This window comes from Coregonus lavaretus, assembly GCF_964263955.1.
Source record: "Coregonus lavaretus genome assembly, contig: HAP1_SCAFFOLD_7576, whole genome shotgun sequence".
NCBI classification, from domain to species: Eukaryota; Metazoa; Chordata; class Actinopteri; order Salmoniformes; family Salmonidae; genus Coregonus; species Coregonus lavaretus.
In genome coordinates, this window is record NW_028156921.1 from 1,107 (window position 1) to 24,652 (window position 23,546).

The following is a 23,546-nucleotide window of genomic DNA, read 5'->3' on the forward strand; positions in this document are numbered from 1 at the left end:
AACAACCAAACAGCCTCTGTAAAAGTCAGTACGTAGACTTGTTGACATGACTGTCTGCTGACCTTACAAGTCATCATTACAGTACAGCACAACTCTGACCACACCAGCAGGGCTAAGAAAGCAACATCCGCATTGTGCCGAGCCTACATTAGCTCAAGACCCAGGATGTGTAGAACTGGAAATGTAATGTATCATATAGCATCAATCGCCTTCGATTATAACATTAACAATTCAATATTCTAAACGCCCAAGCAAGCGTATTCGCTGTTCACATACATGTTTTTCACCACATCTCCTCTCCCCTTTGTTCCAGTTCGTCACGCTGAGTGATTGTTCTATTATTCCATGAAGCTGAATTGACATTTGATTGACCATCTTCCAGGCTCCAATGATTGATGGAGCTGGTTTACTGCTGTTCACTCAGAGAGGAAAGACTAACAACCACAGGAGAGTCAAATAATATGACCTACAGTACATTGAACAGAACATACTATACACAATGGAGCATCTCTCAGATAGCAGAGAACAGCTAAGGTTTTAGAAAACCATGAATAAACAGACAGACAGAAGAATGGATAGACAGACAGACATCTTGAGAGACACACTAACAAACCTCGAGACACACACACACACCTCTTGAGACACACACACACCTCTTGAGAAGAAGGCACTGATCATGAAGCTGAAGTTGATGGTTGCCACGGCGAAGACGAGCAGGAAGACTAATACCAGGGTGGGGTCACTATAGGTCAACACAGCTCCATTAGGGCTGACCTAGAAAAGGCCAGGACAGGAAGGAACATCATTATCATCATCAATACTAAACACACTGTATTGGACACCGACACCTTGGTTTGGATTCACTAGGGCACACTGTAGCAAAACGTAGGAAAACCTTTTGCAACACAAAACGAAAACATTTCTTATTGGACAATTTCAGGTAGTCCCTCCACGTTTCAGATGGTTTTCTTTCATTTAGTGCCTAATGAACACAACCCTGGACAGATCGCGATCAAGTAGACACTCATCTTTATTATAACAACCTTATTTCAGCCTGGTACTGTTGAGGACACTCATCTTTATTATAACAACCTTATTTCAGCCAGGTACTGTTGAGGACACTCAGCTTTATTATAACAACCTTATTTCAGCCTGGTACTGTTGAGGACACTCATCTTTATTATAACAACCTTATTCAGCCAGGTACTGTTGAGGACACTCAGCTTTATTATAACAACCTTATTTCAGCCTGGTACTGTTGAGGACACTCATCTTTATTATAACAACCTTATTCAGCCAGGTACTGTTGAGGACACTCAGCTTTATTATAACAACCTTATTCAGCCAGGTACTGTTGAGGACACTCAACTTTATTATAACAACCTTTTTCAGCCAGGTACTGTTGAGGACACTCAACTTTATTATAACAACCTTATATCAGCCAGGTACTGTTGAGGACACTCAACTTTATTATAACAACCTTATTCAGCCAGGTACTGTTGAGGACACTCAACTTTATTATAACAACCTTATTCAGACAGGTACTGTTGAGGACACTCAGCTTTATTATAACAACCTTATTCAGCCAGGTACTATTAGTCAGAGACATTCTCTTGACGTGACCTCCTTAGTCAAGAGGTGAACAGTTGAAAAAACAATTGACAATTTAGAATCATGCCCCTTCTCTAAGCAATAGAAAGAAAAAACAAGTTAAGTGTTTTTGTTTTGTAACATAACAGTTATGTAAAGTGTAAACTCACCTTGATGCAGAAGAGCAGCGTGACGAAGAACATGGAGATGGAGAGGAAGAGGAAGAACATGAGGAACCAGGCCATCCAGTGCAGCCAGTTACTGAGGCCCATCATCCGCATGTACTCCTGTAGAGAGTGAGTAGAGTGAGATTAACAGTTTGCTTGATTGACAGACAGGTAATCCACCACCTCACCCCTTCACCCACCTTGAGCTTCCTCTCCTTCTCCTGCACCACGGCCCTCACGATGTTCAGGGAGGTGTAGGTGAGGCTGAGCACCAGGAGGAGGGGCAGCTGGTTCTGGATGGCCAGTATGAACACGTCGTAGATGAACGGTGGGAAGGGAAACCGGCGGAGGACCACCCGGGTGCGGGAGAGGAGCCAGGCTGCTCCCGTGCTGTTATAGGAACGCATGATGGCCCGGTTGACCGCATGCTGCACCGCCAGGAAGCCCTCGCGGAAGTAACCTACAAAGAGGAGCCAGGTTATGTTAGAATAAATGCGTCTCAATTCTCACAATGTGGGCCCCTGTGCATTCCTCCCTATGGATCAGTAAAAGCATGGGCTGGAGCCTAGGGAGTTTCTTTCATCAGTCTCCTGACAATGTTGTCAAACACAAGTCATGATGACACTGACAAGCCATGACGACACGGACACAAGTCATGGCGACACGGACACAAGTCATGGCGACACGGACACAAGTCATGGCGACACGGACACAAGTCATGGCGACACAGACACAAGTCATGACGACACGGACACAAGTCATGACGACACGGACACAAGTCATGACGACACGGACACAAGTTTTTCCTGACCACCTGACTTGACCTGGCAAAACTCTGAGCCCTAGTTAGAGCCTATCCCTAGGGCCCATTGTTTTTCCTGTTCATGTCATATTTTGGTGGGAAAAAACATCTGGTTCTAAGTATGACACTCTTCCATTACCATGGAGATAAACAGGAAATTATGACTCATTATCTGACCTTTTTACCAGATCATTCCTTCACCCCACCAAAAGTTCATATTAACATATGCTGATCTGAAAATGATGACAACAGCTATTCACTGAACAATCTGAACTGATGAAGGGATAACTGGCATTAAGAGGCAGGAGCTAGGCCTCAGTAATGAAGAAAAAAAAAACACTGAAACAGGGAGGGACTACCAATAAGAATGGAACATTTTCATAAACGTTTTCCATTGTGTGCTTTAATGAACATGACCCTGATATCTCCCATTAGAGACACATTAACACAGCCACTTAATTTTAGATCAAAGGTCTGGCTCAGTAGAGGACACCAGAACGCCATCTCTCCTGTTCTCATCCCTCGTTAATCATCTCTTCCTCTTCCGGGAGTCAGAATATGGACATAGCTTCAAAAAGGAAGGAGGAAGGGCATCAAAAGGCCAGGATCAACGATGGAGGACCTGGAGCCATGAGCAGAGAGATGGGGCAAATCTCAAATGGCATCCTATTCTCTATATAATATACTACTTGTTATGCAACCACCACCATCGTTTCTGGAAATATTCTGGAAAAGATCTAAAAACAACTATCTGAGCCATCACTATCACCATTTATCAGAGAGAACTAAGTGCATCCATGTGGATGGACAAAAAAAAAAAAAAACATCAAGTTTCCTGATGATAAAGGCAAAGCTGTGAAAAATACAGTTTGGGTCAGAAAGGTAGTGTGACAAGAGGGTATCACTAGATTACAGGGCTCAGCCAAACACTGTGGCCCTGTGACACAAAGCCAGGGTTGCCATGGGAACAAGGAGGGAGCAGGGAGGAAATGTTATCTTTCAAGGGGCTGTGCAAATAGCTAAAGCTCTCCCATCGAGTGTGTGATCTGTGAAAACAAGAGAATGACAGTGCACCTGACTGCGGCAGTTGGTTAAACCCACCTGTGTAGGAGTACAGATTTTGACATTTTATATAGTATATGCCATTTAGGAGACACTTTTATGCAAAGTAGAGTTGTGTTTAATAAAAAAAAAGTGTTTGTCATGCTTCAGACAGCTACTGTCTCTCCACACACACAAACTCATTCCTCTCGTATCTGGCTCTGATCCACTGTTCCCGAAGGAGCCTGCAGAAACAGTTGGTGTTTGTTTACTATATTTACTGTGTTTATGCTTGAAAAGATTCACTGTCAATAATGTCTCATTAACCAACATGGATGACAGATCAGGGTGGTGTTCATTAGGGCACGCAACTGAAAATGTTTTGCAACGGAACACAAAAAGGAGTATTTCTTATTGGACCAGTCCAGATAGTTCCTCCCTGTTTCAGTCCGTTTGGGGCCTAATGAACACAACCCTGGAGTTCTCATCCAGTGAATCTATAATGCAGTACTTATCTTTTAAATATTATATTGCTCCTCTGCCCTGTCAAATAATCAGGATTTTGATTACAGAAATGATTGGAATGGACAATCACCCATAAACATACTTTGACACCCTTCTCTCCAATTCCCTCGGACTCGCTCTGAATTGATCACTCATTCCACGTCTTCTTCCCTCCCTCCCAACACTTTCCCTCACCATCTCTCTCTTCGCTCTGTCTGTCTTATCAGTAATCCGTCTTAACATGCACACAGGCAATATCTTATTTTATTAATTTTTTTATTTAACCTTTATTTAACCAGGTAAGCCAGTTGAGAACAAGTTCTCATTTACAACTGCGACCTGGCCAAGATAAAGCAAAGCAGTGCGATAAAAACAACACAGAGTTACATATGGGGTAAACAAAACATAAAGTCAAAAATACAACAGAAAATATATACAGTGGGGAAAAAAAGTATTTAGTCAGCCACCAATTGTGCAAGTTCTCCCACTTAAAAAGATGAGAGGCCTGTAATTTTCATCATAGGTACACGTCAACTATGACAGACAAATTGAGAAAAAAAAATCCAGAAAATCACATTGTCTGGGTCTTTCAGCATGACAATGATCCCAAACACACCGCCCGGGAGTGTGGATCATCAAGGAGTGGCTTCGTAAGAAGCATTTCAAGGTCCTGGAGTGGCCTAGCTAGTCTCCAGATCTCAACTCCATAGAAAATCTTTGGAGGGAGTTGAAAGTCTGTGTTGCCCAGCGACAGCCCCAAAACATCACTGCTCTAGAGGAGATCTGCATGGAGGAATGGGCCAAAATACCAGCAACAGTGTGTGAAAACGTTGTGAAGACTTACAGAAAACGTTTGACCTGTGTCATTGCCAACAAAGGGTATATAACAAAGTATTGAGAAACTTTTGTTATTGACCAAATACTTATTTTCCACCATAATTTGCAAATAAATTCATAAAAAATCCTACAATGTGATTTTCAGGATTTTTTTTTCTCATTTTGTCTGTCATAGTTGACGTGTACCTATGATGAAAATTACAGGCCTCTCTCATCTTTTTAAGTGGGAGAACTTGCACAATTGGTGGCTGACTAAATACTTTTTTCCCCCACTGTATACAGTGTGTGCGAATGTAGTAAATTATGGAGCTAAGGCAATAAATAGGCCATAGTGCAAAATAGTTACAATTTCGTATTAACACTGGAATGATAGATGTGCAAAAGATGATGTGCAAATAGAGACACTGGGGTGCAAATTAGCAAAATAAATAACAATATGGGGATGAGGTAGTTGGATGGGCTAATTTCAGAATGGCTGTGTGCAGGTGCAGTGATCGGTAAGCTGCTCTGACAACTGACGCTTAAAGTTAGTGAGGGAGATAAGAGTCTCCAGCTTCAGAGATTTTTGCAGTTCGTTCCAGTCATTGGCAGCAGAGAACTGGAAGGAATGGCGGCCAAAGGAGGTGTTGGCTTTGGGGATGACCAGTGAGATATACCTGCTGGAGCGCAGACTACTGGTGGGTGTTGCTATGGTGACCAGTGAGCTAAGATAAGACGTGGATTTGCCTAGCAGTGAATTATAGATGACCTGGAGCAGACACACAGACAAACATATAAAGCCTGAGACTGTGTGTGTGTGTGTGTGTGTGTGTGTGTGTGTGTGTATTATTATCCTCGTGGGTACCGGAAATCACTGAAAGTCCCCACAAGGATAGTAAAACAAGGAAAATTCTCCATTGTGGGGACATTTCCCACTTCCCCACGAGTACAAAGGCCATGTTAAACTTAGGGGATAGGTTTGGGGTTACAATTAGGGTTAGGGCTCACCGGGCGTGCCCCCCTGGAGGTCGTACTGCTCCCTGGGACCGGGAAGTTGGAAGAGGGGGAACAGGTTGAGGGTGTGCCAGTCAAAGTCATTGTTGATGTTTAGCTCAGACTTCTCCTGGGCCGGGGCGTTACGGGGACTAAAGGTGAACCGTAGGTGGTAGCTGACCTGTAGGGTATAAGAGGAGGAGGAGAGGAATAGAAGGAGGGAGGGAGGGAGAGTAAAAGAGAGAAAGAGAAAGACATTATGAACAACTGGAAGAGTATATTTTCTTTTTGTAGATGTGAAAGGCCAGTTGATGTACACTACCGTTCAAAAGTTTGGGATCAATTAGAAATGTCCTTGTTTTCCATGAAAACATACATGAAATGAGTTTGAATAGGAAATAATGATTTTTAATAGAAATAATAATTGTGTCCTTCAAACTTTGCTTTCATCAAAGAATGCTCCATTTGCAGCAATTACAGCCTTGCAGACCTTTGGCATTCTAATTGTCAATTTGTTGAGGTAATCTGAAGAGATTTCCCCACATGCTTCCTGAAGCACCTCCCACAAGTTGGATTGGCTTGATGGGCACTTCTTACGTACCATACGGTCAAGCTGCTCCCAAAACAGCTCAATAGGGTTGAGATCCGGTAACTGTGCTGACCACTCCATTATAGACAGAATACCAGCTGACTGCTTCTTAACTAAATAGTTATTGCATAGTTTGGAGCTGTGCTTTGGGTCATTTTCTTGTTGTAGGAGGAAATTGGCTCCAATCAAGCGCCGTCCACAGGGTATGGCATGGCGTTGCAAAATGGAGTGATAGCCTTCCTTCTTCAAGATCCCTTTTACCCTGTACAAATCTCCCACTTTACCACCACCAAAGCACCCCCAGACCATCACATTGCCTCCACCATGCTTGACAGATGGCATCAAGCACTCCTCCAGCATCTTTTCATTTGGTCTGAGTCTCACGAATGTTCTTCTTTGTGATCCGAACACCTCAAACTTCGATTCGTCTGTCCATAACACTTTTTTCCCAATCTTCCTCTGTCCAGTGTCTGTGTTCTTTTGCCCATCTTAATCTTTTCTTTTTATTGGCCAGTCTGAGATATGGCTTTTTCTTTGCAACTCTGCCTAGAAGGTCAGCATCCCGGAGTCGCCTCTTCACTGTTGACGTTGAGACTGGTGTTTTGCGGGTACTATTTAATGAAGCTGCCAGTTGAGGACCTGTGAGGCATCTGTTTCTCAAACTAGACACTCTAATGTATTTGTCCTATTGCTCAGTTGTGCACCGGGGCCTCCCACTCCTCTTTCTATTCTGGTTAGAGCCAGTTTGCGCTGTTCTGTGAAGGGAGTAGTACACAGCGTTGTATGAGATCTTCAGTTTCTTGGCAATTTCTCGCATGGAATAGCCTTCATTTCTCAGAACAAGAATAGACTGACGAGTTTCAGAAGAAAGTTCTTTGTTTTTGGCCATTTTGATCCTATAATCAAACCCACAATTGCTGATGCTCCAGATACTCAACTAGTCTCAAGAAGGCCAGTTGTATTGCTTCTTTAATCAGCACAACAGTTTTCAGCTGTGCTAACATAATTGCAAAAGGGTTTTCTAATGATCAACTAGCCTTTTAAAATGATAAACTTGGATTAGCAAACACAACGTGCCATTGGAACACAGGACTGATGGTTGCTGATAATGGGCCTCTGTACGCCTATGAAGATATTCCATAAAAAATCTGCCTTTTCCAGCAACAATAGCCAGTCACAACATTAACAATGTCTACACTGTATTTCTGATCAATTTGATGTTATTTTAAATGGACAAAACAATTGCTTTTCTTTTGAAAACAAGGACATTTCTAAGTGACCCCAAACTTTTCAACGGTAGTGTATATTGATCCACCACCATCTACCTCTCTGCCCACCCCACACCTAAGCACCACCACATTCCACTATGACAGACAGACAGACAGACACACCCTCTCTCTGTACTCCTCAGACAGACAGACAGACGCTGGGCCTGAGATCATCAAGCTATCAGCTCAGTCTGCTCATGACTGACTGACCACAGGTCTCGCTAAAAGACAGATGAAAAGAGGCAGTGAGAGAGGGAGAATGAGAGAGAGAAAAGAAGACAAGACACACTGCGATTCATCTCCCAACGGGCCCTGGTCTAAAGTAGTGCACTATATAGGGAATAGGGTGCCATTTTGGGACACAACCAAGCTCTCCATCCACCCATCAGAGCGGGCTGTGAGTGAGCCTCTCTCAGGTTAAACATGGTCCAGCTTCATAAACCTGTCAGTCAGACTAACTGCTTCAGATAAGCAATAGAGTGTGATTGGTCGGCACTCAAAAAGACGTTGCATAAAGCTTACTTCATTTTTATATTTTTGTTTTTACTGCATCAGGATAGCATACACAGAGCGTTTTACTCATCAACCAAACTTTTGGGAGAGCGCAATAGACTTACTGTTTCAGACAGACACCACCCTCCCTATGGAGATTTAACAGTTTCAACCCAGCCAGGGAATTCTGTTGTCTCTTTTTCCTGATATCCTTCCAGCAGGTCATTCCTGCTGCACAGGTTAAAAATACACTGTGAAACTTTAGCTTTTGGTGCACCTAAATGGGTGTGGCGAGGTCTGCCGCTTTCTGTCCAATGAGGTCATTTCTGTAGAATATTTCTGTCTCTATAGGGGACCCCTTTTGGCTCAAGAGCACCCCCAGAGGCAAAAGTTCTGTATAGCCTCTTCAACCAGGAGGAAATACTAAGTGTGGTTAAATGTTAGCACGTCAAGGACTTGGCTGGACTGCAGGTGACTCCAGGATTAAAGTATTTGAATGAGTGGCAATAATACTGTCAGTGAGAACCAGATGCTTTCATTTGTAAACAAAGAGCTGATTCAGGGTTCAAGATTCAAGTAGGGTAACCACATGTAGCGGATTGTGTGGGACAGTCCCGCATTTTGGCCCTTCGTCCCGCAACCAAACAATCATGTCCCGCATTTTATCAACAAATTAAAACACCACTAATTTAGGAAAAAGGTACATTTGTCACGTATTTCGGTCAGACTTCCTATTCATTTGATGAGAATTGACATTCCAACCTGTCTCTTTTGCAGTCACGTTGCACTTATGACAAGATAAATATCAAGGATGTGGGGCTGGTGATGTTAAACACTTCTCCAATCGTTGTTGAGATCTGATATTCTGCACAGCGCAAGAAGAGAAGTAGGCCAATGTCATATCATCACCCAATCACATTTGTCAAATCCTTTCAGGCTAAATTCCAGCTAAACTTGGAGAGGATCGTTAACTACTTACAAAAAGCGTGCGTGCGTCTAACGAAGAGCTACAAAAGTAAGTAAATAGCCGTATTAGACTGAATGGTCATTTCGTCAAACTTGTGAGGCTCTTCATGCTCATTAGTTGCTCAACATATTTGCTACTACTTCACTCAATCCCATTTTAAAAAGTCTCTCCTCCTAACTGTTTTACATTTCCTGAGACCAACCTGAAATGTTTCCTTGACCATATATTCCCAGATTTTCATAAAACTGCCACGCAAGTGGTCTCTCGTTTATGCATCACAACATTTTGCTTGAGGAAAAACAGTAGGCAAGGTACACTTCAATTAGCTCGCTCGGTGCAGCAGTAGGGAGATTTGTGTGCGTGTAACTTGGGAAAAACTATTCAAGTGTAGGCTACACTGTCCCATGAATGTCCCGCAAAATCATACCGTTGTCCTGCATTTGGGCATTTTAAATGTGGTCACCCTAGGTTCAAGTACAGTGAAGCTGTCCAGCCAGTGTGACTGGTCACAAACATACTGTAATAAATGCATGTGTTATCTGTCTATCAACACCACATCCACGTGGTTCAGAGGGTAGGTCTTCCCCCTCTATCCAGCAAGGACAGGATTCAGATAAGAGACTTTCCCAATTCCCCCAAATACGCTCACTGCCATGAATCTCCTCTACCCCATCCCCTCTACCTTCTCGCCCGTTCCCTCACCCCTTCCCAGTCTTGAAGCCTGTATGTCTCCTTCATCAATGATGAATGAACAAACTAAGACACAGTTTATTGGTTTGTTAGGAAACGGGCAGGCATACAGTGCGAAATGTAGGGCTGTCCCAGACTAAAAAACATCTTAGTTGACCGAAAGTAGTCTGTTCTTTTGACCAATCGATTGTATTTTTCTATATATAGACACACCGTATGTGTTTGAATAAAATCAACTATATACAGTCGTGGTCAAAAGTTTTGAGAATGACATAAGTATTGGGCTTCACAAAGTTTGCTGCTTCAGTGTTTTTAGATATTTTTGTCAGATGTTACTATGGTATACTGAAGTATAATTACAAGCATTCCGTAAGTGTCAAAGGCTTTTATTGACAATTACATTAAGTTTATGCAAAGAGTCAATATTTGCAGTGTTGACCCTTCTTTTTCAAGACCTCTGCAATCCGCCCTGGCATGCTGTCAATTAACTTCTGGGCCACATCCTGACTGATGGCAGCCCATTCTTGCATAATCAATGCTTGGAGTTTGTCCGAATTTGTGGGTTTTTGTTTCTCCACCCGCCTCTTGAGGATCGACCACAAGTTCTCAATGGGATTAAGGTCTGGGGAGTTTCCTGGCCATGGACCCAAAATGTCAATGTTTTGTTTCCCGAGCCACTTAGTTATCACTTTTGCCTTATGGCAAGGTGCTCCATCATGCTGGAAAAGGTATTGTTCGTCACCAATCTGTTCTTGGATGGTTGGGAGAAGTTGCTCTCGGAGGATGTGTTGGTACCATTCTTTATTCATGGCTGTGTTCTTAGGCAAAATTGTGAGTGAGCCCACTCCCTTGGCTGAGAAGCAACCCCACACATGAATGGTCTCAGGATGCTTTATTGTTGGCATGACATAGGACTGATGGTAGCGCTCACCTTGTCTTCTCCGGACAAGCTTTTTTCCGGATGCCCCAAACAATCAGAAAGGGGATTCATCAGAGAAAATGACTTTACCCCAGTCTTCAGCAGTCCAATCCCTGTACCTTTTGCAGAATATCAGTCTGTCCCTGATATTTTTCCTGGAGAGAAGTGGCTTCCTCGCTGCCCTTCTTGACACCAGGCCATCCTCCAAAAGTCTTTGCCTCACTGTGCGTGCAGATGCACTCACACCTGCCTGCTGCCATTCCTGAGCAAGCTCTGTACTGGTGTTTCCCCGATCCCACAGCTGAATCAACTTTAGGAGACGGTCCTGGCGCTTGCTGGACTTTCTTGCGCGCCCTGAAGCCTTCTTCACAACAATTGAACCTCTCTCCTTGAAGTTCTTGATGATCCGATAAATGGTTGATTTAGGTGCAATCTTACTAGCAGCAATATCCTTGCCTGTGAAGCCCTTTTTGTGCAAAGCAATGATGATGGCACGTGTTTCCTTTCAGGTAACCATGGTTAACAGAGGAATAACAATGATTTCAAGCACCACCCTCCTTTTAAAGCTTCCAGTCTGTTATTCTAACTCAATCAGCATGACAGAGTGATCTCCAGCCTTGTCCTCATCAACACTCTCACCTGTGTTAACGAGAGAATCACTGACATGATGTCAGCTGGTCCTTTTGTGGCAGGGCTGAAATGCAGTGGAAATGTTTTTTGGGGATTAAGTTCATTTTCATGGTAAAGAGGGACTTTGCAATTAATTGCAATTCATCTGATCACTCTTCATAACATTCTGGAGTATATGCAAATTGCCATCATAAAAACTGAGGAAGCAGACTTTGTGAAAATGTATATTTGTGTCATTCTCAAAACGTTTGACCACGACTGGTAATTGAGCTTGTCTGATGCTTTAAGCACACTTTGATGAAATAAGACACAAATGACTCAAGAGGGAGCAAGACATCAAGATAACCAGAAAAATAAACAATAAACGTAACCTGACCATCTTCCTCCCACAACTGATGGCTTTCGCAGATTCTGCCCTTACTCTCCTGAAGTTTCCGGTAATAGTCTACACAAGGAGTTGGCAATCTTTCTCATGTGGAATGACACTTTATCTTACTATTTCTACCAATCTGCATGCCAGTTATGGTTTACAACTATTAACTTGGGTCTGGCCCGAAGCTAGCAAACTTGCAACATTGTATAAAATATTCTGGGCCCTCAGAGTTTCCTGCCCCAGGGAGCTTGGGACAGACACAGCTGTAGGCTATTTGCAAGCTATTTGCGCAAGGGATAAGAAGTAACCAGGTAAGCCTATTTTATGACGTTTCCACTGGATCAGAACATGACATTTTCCCCTTTCACACTGAGTGATTATTGAAAGGGAGAGAGCTGGAAATTTTTTTCAAATACATCGAGGAACTATTTTCATTCTCAATGGATGTAAAAATAGACTTTGTTTGCTTGCTGTTTGAGGTGAAGTAAACATCCCCACGGCCTCCGCAATGGACTAGTCTCTGCCACCGCAATGGATTATTTCACTGAGCTGGGTGCGAATAAGACAGGCGTCTCATGTGCCATAAGAAATATACACTGCTCAAAAAAATAAAGGGAACACTAAAATAACACATCCTAGATCTGAATGAATGAAATAATCTTATTAAATACTTTTTTCTTTACATAGTTGAATGTTCTGACAACAAAATCACACAAAAATGATCAATGGAAATCAAATTTATCAACCCATGGAGGTCTGGATTTGGAGTCACCCTCAAAATTAAAGTGGAAAACCACACTACAGGCTGATCCAACTTTGATGTAATGTCCTTAAAACAAGTCAAAATGAGGCTCAGTAGTGTGTGTGGCCTCCACGTGCCTGTATGACCTCCCTACAATGCCTGGGCATGCTCCTGATGAGGTGGCGGATGGTCTCCTGAGGGATCTCCTCCCAGACCTGGACTAAAGCATCCGCCAACTCCTGGACAGACTGTGGTGCAACGTGGCGTTGGTGGATGGAGCGAGACATGATGTCCCAGATGTGCTCAATTGGATTCAGGTCTGGGGAACGGGCGGTCCATAGCATCAATGCCTTCCTCTTGCAGGAACTGCTGACACACTCCAGCCACATGAGGTCTAGCATTGTCTTGCATTAGGAGGAACCCAAGGCCAACCGCACCAGCATATGGTCCCACAAGGGGTCTGAGGATCTCATCTCGGTACCTAATGGCAGTCAGGCTACCTCTGGCGAGCACATGGAGGGCTGTGCGGCCCCTCAAAGAAATGCCACCCCACACCATGACTGACCCACCGCCAAACCGGTCATGCTGGAGGATGTTGCAGGCAGCAGAACGTTCTCCACGGCGTCTCCAGACTGTCACGTCTGTCACGTGCTCAGTGTGAACCTGCTTTCATCTGTGAAGAGCACAGGGCGCCAGTGGCAAATTTGCCAATATTGGTGTTCTCTGGCAAATGCCAAACGTCCTGCACGGTGTTGGGCTGTAAGCACAACCCCCACCTGTGGACGTCGGGCCCTCATACCACCCTCATGGAGTCTGTTTCTGACCGTTTGAGCAGACACATGCACATTTGTGGCCTGCTGGAGGTCATTTTGCAGGGCTCTGGCAGTGCTCCTCCTGCTCCTCATTGCACAAAGGCGGCGGTAGCAGTCCTGCTGCTGGGTTGTTGCCCTCCTACGGCCTCCTCCACGTCTCCTGATGTACTGGCCTGTCTCCTGGTAGCGCCTCCATGCTCTGGACACTACGCTGACAGACACAGCAAACCTTCTTGCCACAGCTCGCATTGATGTGCCATCCTGGATGAGCTGCACTACCTGAGCCACTTGTGTGGGTTGTAGACTCCGTCTCATGCTACCACTAGAGTGAACGCACCGCCAGCATTCAAAAGTGACCAAAACATCACACAGGAAGCATAGGAACTGAGAAGTGGTCTGTGGTCACCACCTGCAAAACCAGTCCTTTATTGGGGGTGTCTTGCTAATTGCCTATAATTTCCACCTGTTGTCTATTCCATTTGCACAACAGCATGTGAAATTTATTGTCAATCAGTGTTGCTTCCTAAGTGGACAGTTTGATTTCACAGAAGTGTGATTGACTTGGAGTTACATTGTGTTGTTTAAGTGTTCCCTTTATTTTTTTGAGCAGTGTATATAATTTATATTTGCTACAGCGCAACTAAAAAAAATATTTGTCAACCAACAGCCTATCGACCAAACAATCGACCAGTCGACTAATTGGGGTCAGCCCTAAGTGCAATACAAACTATATGAATACACTGTTAAACCAACCTGTTGGGGCAGTGGCTCGTCATCGTGAGTGAAGGAGTGCTCAAACACCACAGCAGCCAGAACCTTCCGAGACAGAGGGTCCTTCCTCACAAAGTCCTCAAACTGCTCCTCCGTCTCAAACCCACGCACTGTTGGGGCAAACAGAGAGAGATTGACATTAGTTGAAGTGAGAAATTCCCATGACATGTCTACCCACACCGTACTCTCCCTTTAACCTTGTGAATTCTACCAGTTGACATCGAGAGAGAGACACACACACACACTATCTGTACTACCCTGATATGAAAGCCAGCTGAACACACAACAGGCTGATATAACAGTGGTATGATATAGACACAGAAGTGTTGAAATAAGCCTCAATTTCACCCCGTGTTCCAGTATGAACAAACAAGATCAATGATCTTTTCCATTTATTTGTTCCTTTCTGTGTTTACTTACTTGATTATCATGAGCCTGGTTTGGGTAAGCCTTATCTTGAGCACTGGTTTTCAGGCCCACACGCACATACAAGCGCTCTCATTTTAAAACAGTTCAATGAAAGCTGCTGCCAAACCACACCAGTGTAAACAAGCACTCTATGGGAGCAACTCTCCTGAGTGGGGCAGTGGTCTAAGGCTGTGCCACTAGAGATCCTGGTTCAAATCCAGGCTCTGTCGCAGCCGGCCGCGACCGGGAGACTCATGGGCGGCGCACAATTGGCCCAGCGTCGTCCAGGGTAGGGGAGGGAATGGCCGGCAGGGATGTAGCTCAGTTGATAGAGCATGGCGTTTGCAACGCCAGGGTTGTGGGTTCGATTCCCACGGGGGGCCAGTATAAAAAAATAAAAAAAATAAAAGGTATTCACTAACTGTAAGTCGCTCTGGATAAGAGCGTCTGCTAAATGACTAAAATGTAAATGTAAATGGAGCAGCTCAGCCTAGATGCACTTCCATTGTGTGTGTGTGTGTGTGTGTGTGTTAATGTGTCCTGTGGGTCCTGAGGACTCAGGAAACGTTTCTGGAGGAACCAGTATTCTCAGGTCAGCTGAGGCTGTTATGTGAGCCTACAATAACACCAGGGCAGTGGTACATGCTATACTAGCACAACAACATTCAGCCATATTTCATAGATGAGCCTACAGGTAACAGGAAACACCAACATAAAGTGTCTTAATAGGGTGTTGGGCCACCACGAGCCAGAACAGCTTCAATGTGCCTTGGCATACATTCTACAAGTGTCTGGGACTCTATTAGAGGTATGCGACACCTTTCTTCCATCAGTTGTTGTTTTGTTGATGGTGGTGGAAAACACTGTCTCAGGCGCCGCTCCAAAACCCCCTGATAAGTGTTAAATTGGGTTGAGATCTGGTGACTGAGACGGCCATGGCATATGGTTTACATCATTTTCATGCTCATCAAACCATTCAGTGACCACTCGTGCCCTGTGGATGGGGGCATTGTCATCCTATGGGGGCATAGCCATGGTATCCAAAATAACGGCTACAGGGCCCACTACAACAGGCTACAGGGCCCACTACAACAGGCTACAGGGCCCACTACAACAGGCTACAGGGCCCACTACAACAGGCTACAGGGCCCACTACAACAGGCTACAGGGCCCACTACAACAGGCTACAAGGCCCACTACAACAGGCTACAAGGCCCACTACAACAGTGCTACAGGGCCCACTACAACAGGCTACAGGGCCCGCTACAACAGGCTACAGGGCCCGCTACAACAGGCTACAGGGCCCGCTACAACAGGCTACAGGGCCCGCTACAACAGGCTACAGGGCCCGCTACAACAGGCTACAGGGCCCGCTACAACAGGCTACAGGGCCCGCTATAACAGGCTACAGGCCCACTATAACAGGCTACAGGGCCCACTACAACAGGCTACAGGGCCCACTATAACAGGCTACAGGGCCTACTATAACAGGATACAGGGCCTACTATAACAGGCTACAGTGCCTACTACAACAGGCTACAGGGCCTACTATAACAGGCTACAGGCCCCACTATAACAGGCTACAGGCCCCACTATAACAGGCTACAGGCCCACTATAATAGGCTACAGAGCCCACTATAACAGGCTACAGGCCCTACTATAATAGGTTACAGAGCCCACTATAACAGGCTACTATAACAGCCTACTATAACAGGCTACAGAGCCCACTATAACAACATTTGTAGATTCCTATTGAATAGATCAGCCTACAACAGTACAACAACATACAAGGCAGTGACACAGGCTTAACTATAACATAGTAGATTCCTATTGAATAGATTTGCCTTTACAGTATCAAAGCTGTGCCACTGGTCACAGAAACTGCAACTTCCACCCATAATGCCTAGCATAGAGTGTAATTGGCTAAATGCATGCCACAGGAAGAGATCATTGACCTACAGGGCACTGGGACAAAAGTGTGATTCAATCTAGTAATTCAATGAATGGCAATGTGGGCTTTGCTTTCCAGGGAAAATGGGGTCATTACAGTAACAGTATTGTATGTGACTGGGTTTCAAATGCTCAGGGCTTTCTTTAACACTATAGCCAATGATTTTTACAGGTCCATGCTTATAGAATCTCACAAATCTGCACTTAAGTGATGATAAAATTATTGTCCTGATGTTGTGTATGGCCATACAACCTTCCTCTGAACAGCTAAGGGGTCATCTTTCACAGGTCAGGATGCAGTAACAAGCTTTCACGCACACACAGGCAAGCTGTAAGTAACCCCAAATGAAATTGAACTCAACAAAGGCAATAATGTTCTCTGTTCGAGACAATGACACACTGACTACACCTGGGCAACCCAAACTAAACTGTGACATTTGCATTAGGGTTTGCATTACATTTTCCATCAATTTTTGCATCCATTATAAGATACAACTCCATGCAGGACAGTGACCAGCACAGAGATTAGGTCCCAGTCACCTCACAGCAGAACACAGACACAGGCTGGACAGACAGACGGAGCCTCTGACCCAAACCGCTACAAAGACTTGGTAGACCAGTCCCATCTTCTCTCTATGAGATGGCCTCTCACTATAGGATGCACTTAAACTGGCAGAAATTAGCTTGTTTTCATGATAAGACAGTATTGTTTTTTCCAGCAGAGGATCATCTTGTGTTCTGAGGTTTTAGTCAAACTCAACATCATCATCCGTTCCCATCTAAACCATCATCATCACTATCATCACTATCATCATCACATCATCAGAACCATATGGCTACAACCATGGTTAAAAGCTCCACTCTGCCACATCCTCGTCACCATTCTATTTCTAGGCTCTCCACAGCCCTCACACTCTCGCCTTTACTCACCTGAACTGATGGCGGGGCCTAGGCTGCGCTGCACGTCCTCCGCCACCCGCCGCACCACACTGGCGTTGCCCGGCACGTAGGCCAACTGGTAGTGATGGTAGAACTGGTCCAGTGGGTAGGGCAGGCCATCCACGGAGAAGCTCTGGTAGAGGGTGGCGTTGGGGTAGTCCTTGAAGGGCACGCGCTGACGCAGCACAATGAGGATGCCCGCGAAGAGCAGGGGCAGGGCGATCTCCACGAGAGTCACCAGGATCTGACGCTTCTGTAGGGGGGAGAGAAAAACTACAGTGGTAGAGGAACATTGGCAAAGGTTTTAGAAAGAGAGAAGAGAGGGAGAGCGAGAGAGCAAGCGAAAGAGAGCGCGCAAGAGAGAGAGAGCGAGAATGCGAGAGCAAATGAGAGAGAGAGAGAGAGCGAGCGAGCGAGATGAGTGAGCTGTAAATGACAGAACATTCGTCATCTAAATCAAAAGCTTGGACTCAGTAGACAGTAAATCACAGTGATTACTATGGCATAGGAATTTTCTCAATGACCTCCTCTGACACACCAGAGGTGGCTCAGACTGAAAAAGCCAATCCATTTGAAGTACTGTAATGTACATTCCCATAGCTTCAGAAAACAATGGGTGATTTAACAATGTTGGATGAAATGTCCAAGCTGCCATTTGACCAGATGAGTCGAGACATCAATTATTTGAATGCTCATAGGAGAGATATGGTGCATTTCACAAGTTCCTCTGCTCATAAGATACGTGAACGCCACCCCTTGTACAGTGACTGGAGAAAGCAGCAGCTTGGACAGTGTTCAGTAATCACAGTGGAGCTGCTCTCATCTCACTCTCACAGGTTAGGGCTGAACCTAAACAGACATTTCTGAGACATTGCCATACAGAGTGTACAGTAGAGAACAACAGTATCCAAGAGACAGTTTCATGGGGCCACTGAGTCCCCTTGGCGATGGTACTGGGGTCACAGTACATCACTGGGGCCGAGCTCCCTGCCATCCAGGACCTCTATACCAAGCGGTGTCAAAGACTCCAACCACCCAAGTCATGCTAAGTCATGTGTAATCTCAGAACACCTACAGTGTGATACACATACAGTATACTGTCTAAAAGAGAAATCCAAAATAATGGAAGTCTAAGGTTAAAAGTTTCTGAAAATAAATAACATCCCCATGCGCTTTATAGTGAGGGATCAATACCCAAAACAAACAAGATCAAACCTAGATTGAATTCTAGGCCATATAGAAATTCTTCTTAAATGTAATCTATGATTGAATTCAAATGGATTTACCCTACCAATGTATTTATTTTTGGATGTGAAAAGAACGCGAGGAAACTTTCAAGCAATGTATCTATTAATACTCTTACATCATAGACTTCAAAACTTTTCTACTGTATGCCTTGATGACAGCTTTGCACACTCTTGGCATTCTCTCAACCAGCTTCATGAGGTAGTCACCTGGAATGCTTTTCCCCTACAATGAACTCTTCGCATCAGCTAACTATGTACTTCAGGGTCTGCATTAACAATAGTTAGTTAACTATGTACTTTAGGGTCTGTATTAACAATAGTCAGCTAACTATGTACTTCAGGGTCTGCATTAACAATAGTCAGCTAACTATGTACTTCAGGGTCTGTATTAACAATAGTCAGCTAACTATGTACTTTATGGTCTGCATTAACAATAGTCAGCTAATGAACTATGTATTTCAGGGTCTGTATTAACAATAGTTAGCTAACTATGTACTTCAGGGTCTGTATTAACAATAGTCAGCTAACTATGTACTTTAGGGTCTGCATTAACAATAGTCAGCTAACTATGTACTTCAGGATCTGTATTAACAATAGTCAGCTAACTATGTACTTCAGGGTCTGTATTAACAATAGTCAGCTAACTATGTACTTTAGGGTCTGCATTAACAATAGTCAGCTAACTATGTACTTCAGGGTCTGTATTAACAATAGTCAGCTAACTATGTACTTTAGGGTCTGCATTAACAATAGTCAGCTAACTATGTACTTCAGGGTCTGTATTAACAATAGTCAGCTAACTATGTACTTCAGGGTCTGCATTAACAATAGTCAGCTAACTATGTACTTCAGGGTCTGTATTAACAATAGTCAGCTAACTATGTACTTCAGGGTCTGCATTAACAATAGTCAGCTAACTATGTACTTCAGGGTCTGTATTAACAATAGTCAGCTAACTATGTACTTCAGGGTCTGTATTAACAATAGTCAGCTAACTATGTACTTCAGGGTCTGTATTAACAATAGTCAGCTAACTATGTACTTTAGGGTCTGTATTAACAATAGTCAGCTAATTATGTACTTCAGGGTCTGTATTAACAATAGTCAGCTAACTATGTACTTCAGGGTCTGTATTAACAATAGTCAGCTAACTATGTACTTCAGGGTCTGTATTAACAATAGTCAGCTAACTATGTACTTCAGGGTCTGTATTAACAATAGTCAGCTAACTATGTACTTTAGGGTCTGTATTAACAATAGTCAGCTAATTATGTACTTCAGGGTCTGTATTAACAATAGTCAGCTAACTATGTACTTCAGGGTCTGTATTAACAATAGTCAGCTAACTATGTACTTCAGGGTCTGTATTAACAATAGTCAGCTAACTATGTACTTCAGGGTCTGTATTAACAATAGTCAGCTAACTATGTACTTCAGGGTCTGTATTAACAATAGTCAGCTAACTATGTACTTTAGGGTCTGTATTAACAGTCTCACAGTAAGAGTGCTAATATAGAATCAGTTTAGCCTTTTAGATAAAAATGAATACTATTACCTGGACAGGGTTTTACCTGATCCTAGATCAGCACTCTCCTACTACTCCACCTACTCTTAGATTATTTTTTAATACAGACTTTGACGCTCACAGATCAGTTCTCTCTGGATCAATCTCTGGTTGCCTGGTATGAACCTGTGTCTCTGTGGTGGGGCCAAGATAGACACACTCTTCCTGCCTGGGCTCAATGGAGTCTCCTAGCAACCACAACTGGAGCAGCAGGAGTGTGGGTTAAGGGTAAAGCAACAATCTTAAAGGGAGGCAGAAAGCAGGAAATGGAAGCAGCTACACACACACTAACACAAGGAACTGTGGTGTGATGTTGTTGTGCATGTGTGTGTGTGTGCGTGCCTCGTTGTGCAACCACCCTCCCAGATTTGTGAAGGGGTTTGACTAAGTCTTTGATACGAGAGCCATTGTGAGGAGCTATCGTTAATAAACAGCCCAAACTACTGTGTAACAAACTCAAACACACCAGCACGTCTTATATACACAGGAAAGACTACAGAAGTGTATTTACTTAACATTCAATTAAATATTTCATCAGTGAATAAATATCCCAGCCCAGTGTGTTTCACCACCTACTGTTTCAATGCAGCATGAAGCTTGGCGATATATCAAAAGACTGAGGGTAGTCAACAGAGATACCTTTCAGGGCCCGTATTCATAAAGAGTCTCAAAGTATGAGTGCTGATCCCATCTTTCAGTCCCTCCTAAAGCCCCACCTCTTTGACAAGGCCTACCCTTAAGCCCCAATCTCGCCCCTTACCCTAAACAGGCTTCGTATACTAACCCCAATCCCGCCCCTTACCCTAAACAGGCTTCGTATACTAACCCCAATCCCGCCCCTTACCCTAAACAGGCTTCGTATACTAACCCCAATCCTGCCCCTTACCCTAAACAGGCTTCATATACTAACCCCAATCCCGCCCCTTACACCAAACAGGCTTCGTATACTAACCCCAATCCCGCCCCTTACCCTAAACAGGCTTCGTATACTAACCCCAATCCCGCCCCTTACCCTAAACCAGGTTTGTGTCCAAATTCCAACCCTACCCTACTGATACATCACACTCTTTCCCTTCTTTGAGCACACCCCTCTCTTTATTCATGTTTCTGTTTAGTCTGATGTTCTGTCTACTGTTCTGTTGTTTTTCTTTTCATTTCTATAATTGTAAAGCTACTTTGGGTCCTTGAAAAGCACCATATAAGTCCCATGTATTATTATTATTAACAATAATAATAATAGTACTGTACACATTTCACTCTCTGCAAAGTACAACTCACAATAAAGTTATAGATCGTATTCAGATAGATAACTGTAGCATCCCCCTGAACCTTTATATTCATATCCCCTACACCCCCCACCTGCTGAAGTCAGTTCTCCCTACACCCCCCACCTGCTGAAGTCAGTTCTCCCTACACCACCCACCTGCTGAAGTCAGTTCTCCCTACACCACCCACCTGCTGAAGTCAGTTCTCCCTACACCACCCACCTGCTGAAGTCAGTTCTCCCTACACCACCCACATGCTGAAGTCAGTTCTCCCTACACCGCCCACCTGCTGAAGTCAGTTCTCCCTACACCACCCACCTGCTGAAGTCAGTTCTCCCTACACCACCCACCTGCTGAAGTCAGTTCTCCCTACATCACCCACCTGCTGAAGGTAGTTCTCCCTACATCACCCACCTGCTGAAGTCAGTTCTCCCTACACCGCCCACCTGCTGAAGTCAGTCAGTTCTCCCTACACCGCCCACCTGCTGAAGTCAGTCAGTTCTCCCTACACCACCCACCTGCTGAAGTCAGTCAGTTCTCCCTACACCACCCACCTGCTGAAGTCAGTCAGTTCTCCCTACACCACCCACCTGCTGAAGTCAGTCAGTTCTCCCTACACCACCCACCTGCTGAAGTCAGTTCTCCCTACACCACCCACCTGCTGAAGTCAGTTCTCCCTACACCACCCACCTGCTGAAGTCAGTTCTCCCTACACCACCCACCTGCTGAAGGTAGTTCTCCCTACACCACCCACCTGCTGAAGGTAGTTCTCCCTACACCACCCACCTGCTGAAGTCGGGTCAGTTCTCCCTACACCACCCACCTGCTGAAGTCAGTCAGTTCTCCCTACACCACCCACCTGCTGAAGTCAGTTCTCCCTACACCACCCACCTGCTGAAGTCAGTTCTCCCTACACCGCCCACCTGCTGAAGTCAGTCAGTTCTCCCTACACCGCCCACCTGCTGAAGTCAGTCAGTTCTCCCTACACCACCCACCTGCTGAAGTCAGTCAGTTCTCCCTACACCACCCACCTGCTGAAGTCAGTCAGTTCTCCCTACACCACCCACCTGCTGAAGTCAGTCAGTTCTCCCTACACCACCCACCTGCTGAAGTCAGTTAGTTATCCCTACACCACCCACCTGCTGAAGTCAGTTCTCCCTACACCACCCACCTGCTGAAGTCAGTTCTCCCTACACCACCCACCTGCTGAAGTCAGTTCTCCCTACACCACCCACCTTCTGAAGGTAGTTCTCCCTACATCACCCACCTGCTGAAGTCAGTTCTCCCTACACCACCCACCTGCTGAAGTCAGTTCTCCCTACACCGCCCACCTGCTGAAGTCAGTCAGTTCTCCCTACACCACCCACCTGCTGAAGTCAGTCAGTTCTCCCTACACCACCCGCCTGCTGAAGTCAGTCAGTTCTCCCTACATCACCCACCTGCTGAAGTCGGGTCAGTTCTCCCTACACCACCCACCTGCTGAAGTCAGTCAGTTCTCCCTACACCACCCACCTGCTGAAGTCAGTTCTCCCTACACCACCTACCTGCTGAAGTCAGTTCTCCCTACACCACCCACCTGCTGAAGTCAGTTCTCCCTACACCACCCACCTGCTGAAGTCAGTTCTCCCTACACCACCCACCTGCTGAAGGTAGTTCTCCCTACACCACCCACCTGCTGAAGGTAGTTCTCCCTACACCACCCACCTGCTGAATGTAGTTCTTCCACAGGAGTAATCCAAACTGGCGTGCTATCGCCATTTAGAGAGGAGACTGGAGACTGACCAGAACTACTGCAGGACCTGGACAGACAAAAAGAGAAATGTTCAGTTACTACATTTATCTGGTTCTGAACTATGCCTATTGATGCATTTGGTGTGTTTAGGGAAATGTGATAGTGCCTGTACTTGAGCTATCCTACCAAACACAGTAGGTCCACAGAGGCTTTTCACCTCCAGATAACCATCATTTCACAATACAAACAAAGAAAATCAAACAAGCAAAAAAGAA

The 23,546-nt window shown here is 44.7% G+C and overlaps 1 protein-coding gene across 1 annotated transcript; it reads right to left on the reverse strand.

Annotated features, from left to right (window-relative positions):
* Positions 1-653: 653 nt before the first annotated feature.
* On the reverse strand, positions 654-23,334 carry LOC311119588 (phospholipid-transporting ATPase ABCA3-like; the record flags this gene model as incomplete). Its single annotated transcript, XM_084194260.1, has 7 exons — positions 23,244-23,334; positions 17,455-17,716; positions 14,149-14,276; positions 5,929-6,094; positions 1,958-2,217; positions 1,761-1,877; positions 654-774 (listed from the first exon to the last, which is right to left on the reverse strand). Coding segments are annotated over exons 1-7 (1,108 nt in total), but the record flags the coding sequence as incomplete, so codon positions are not given.
* Positions 23,335-23,546: the final 212 nt, after the last annotated feature.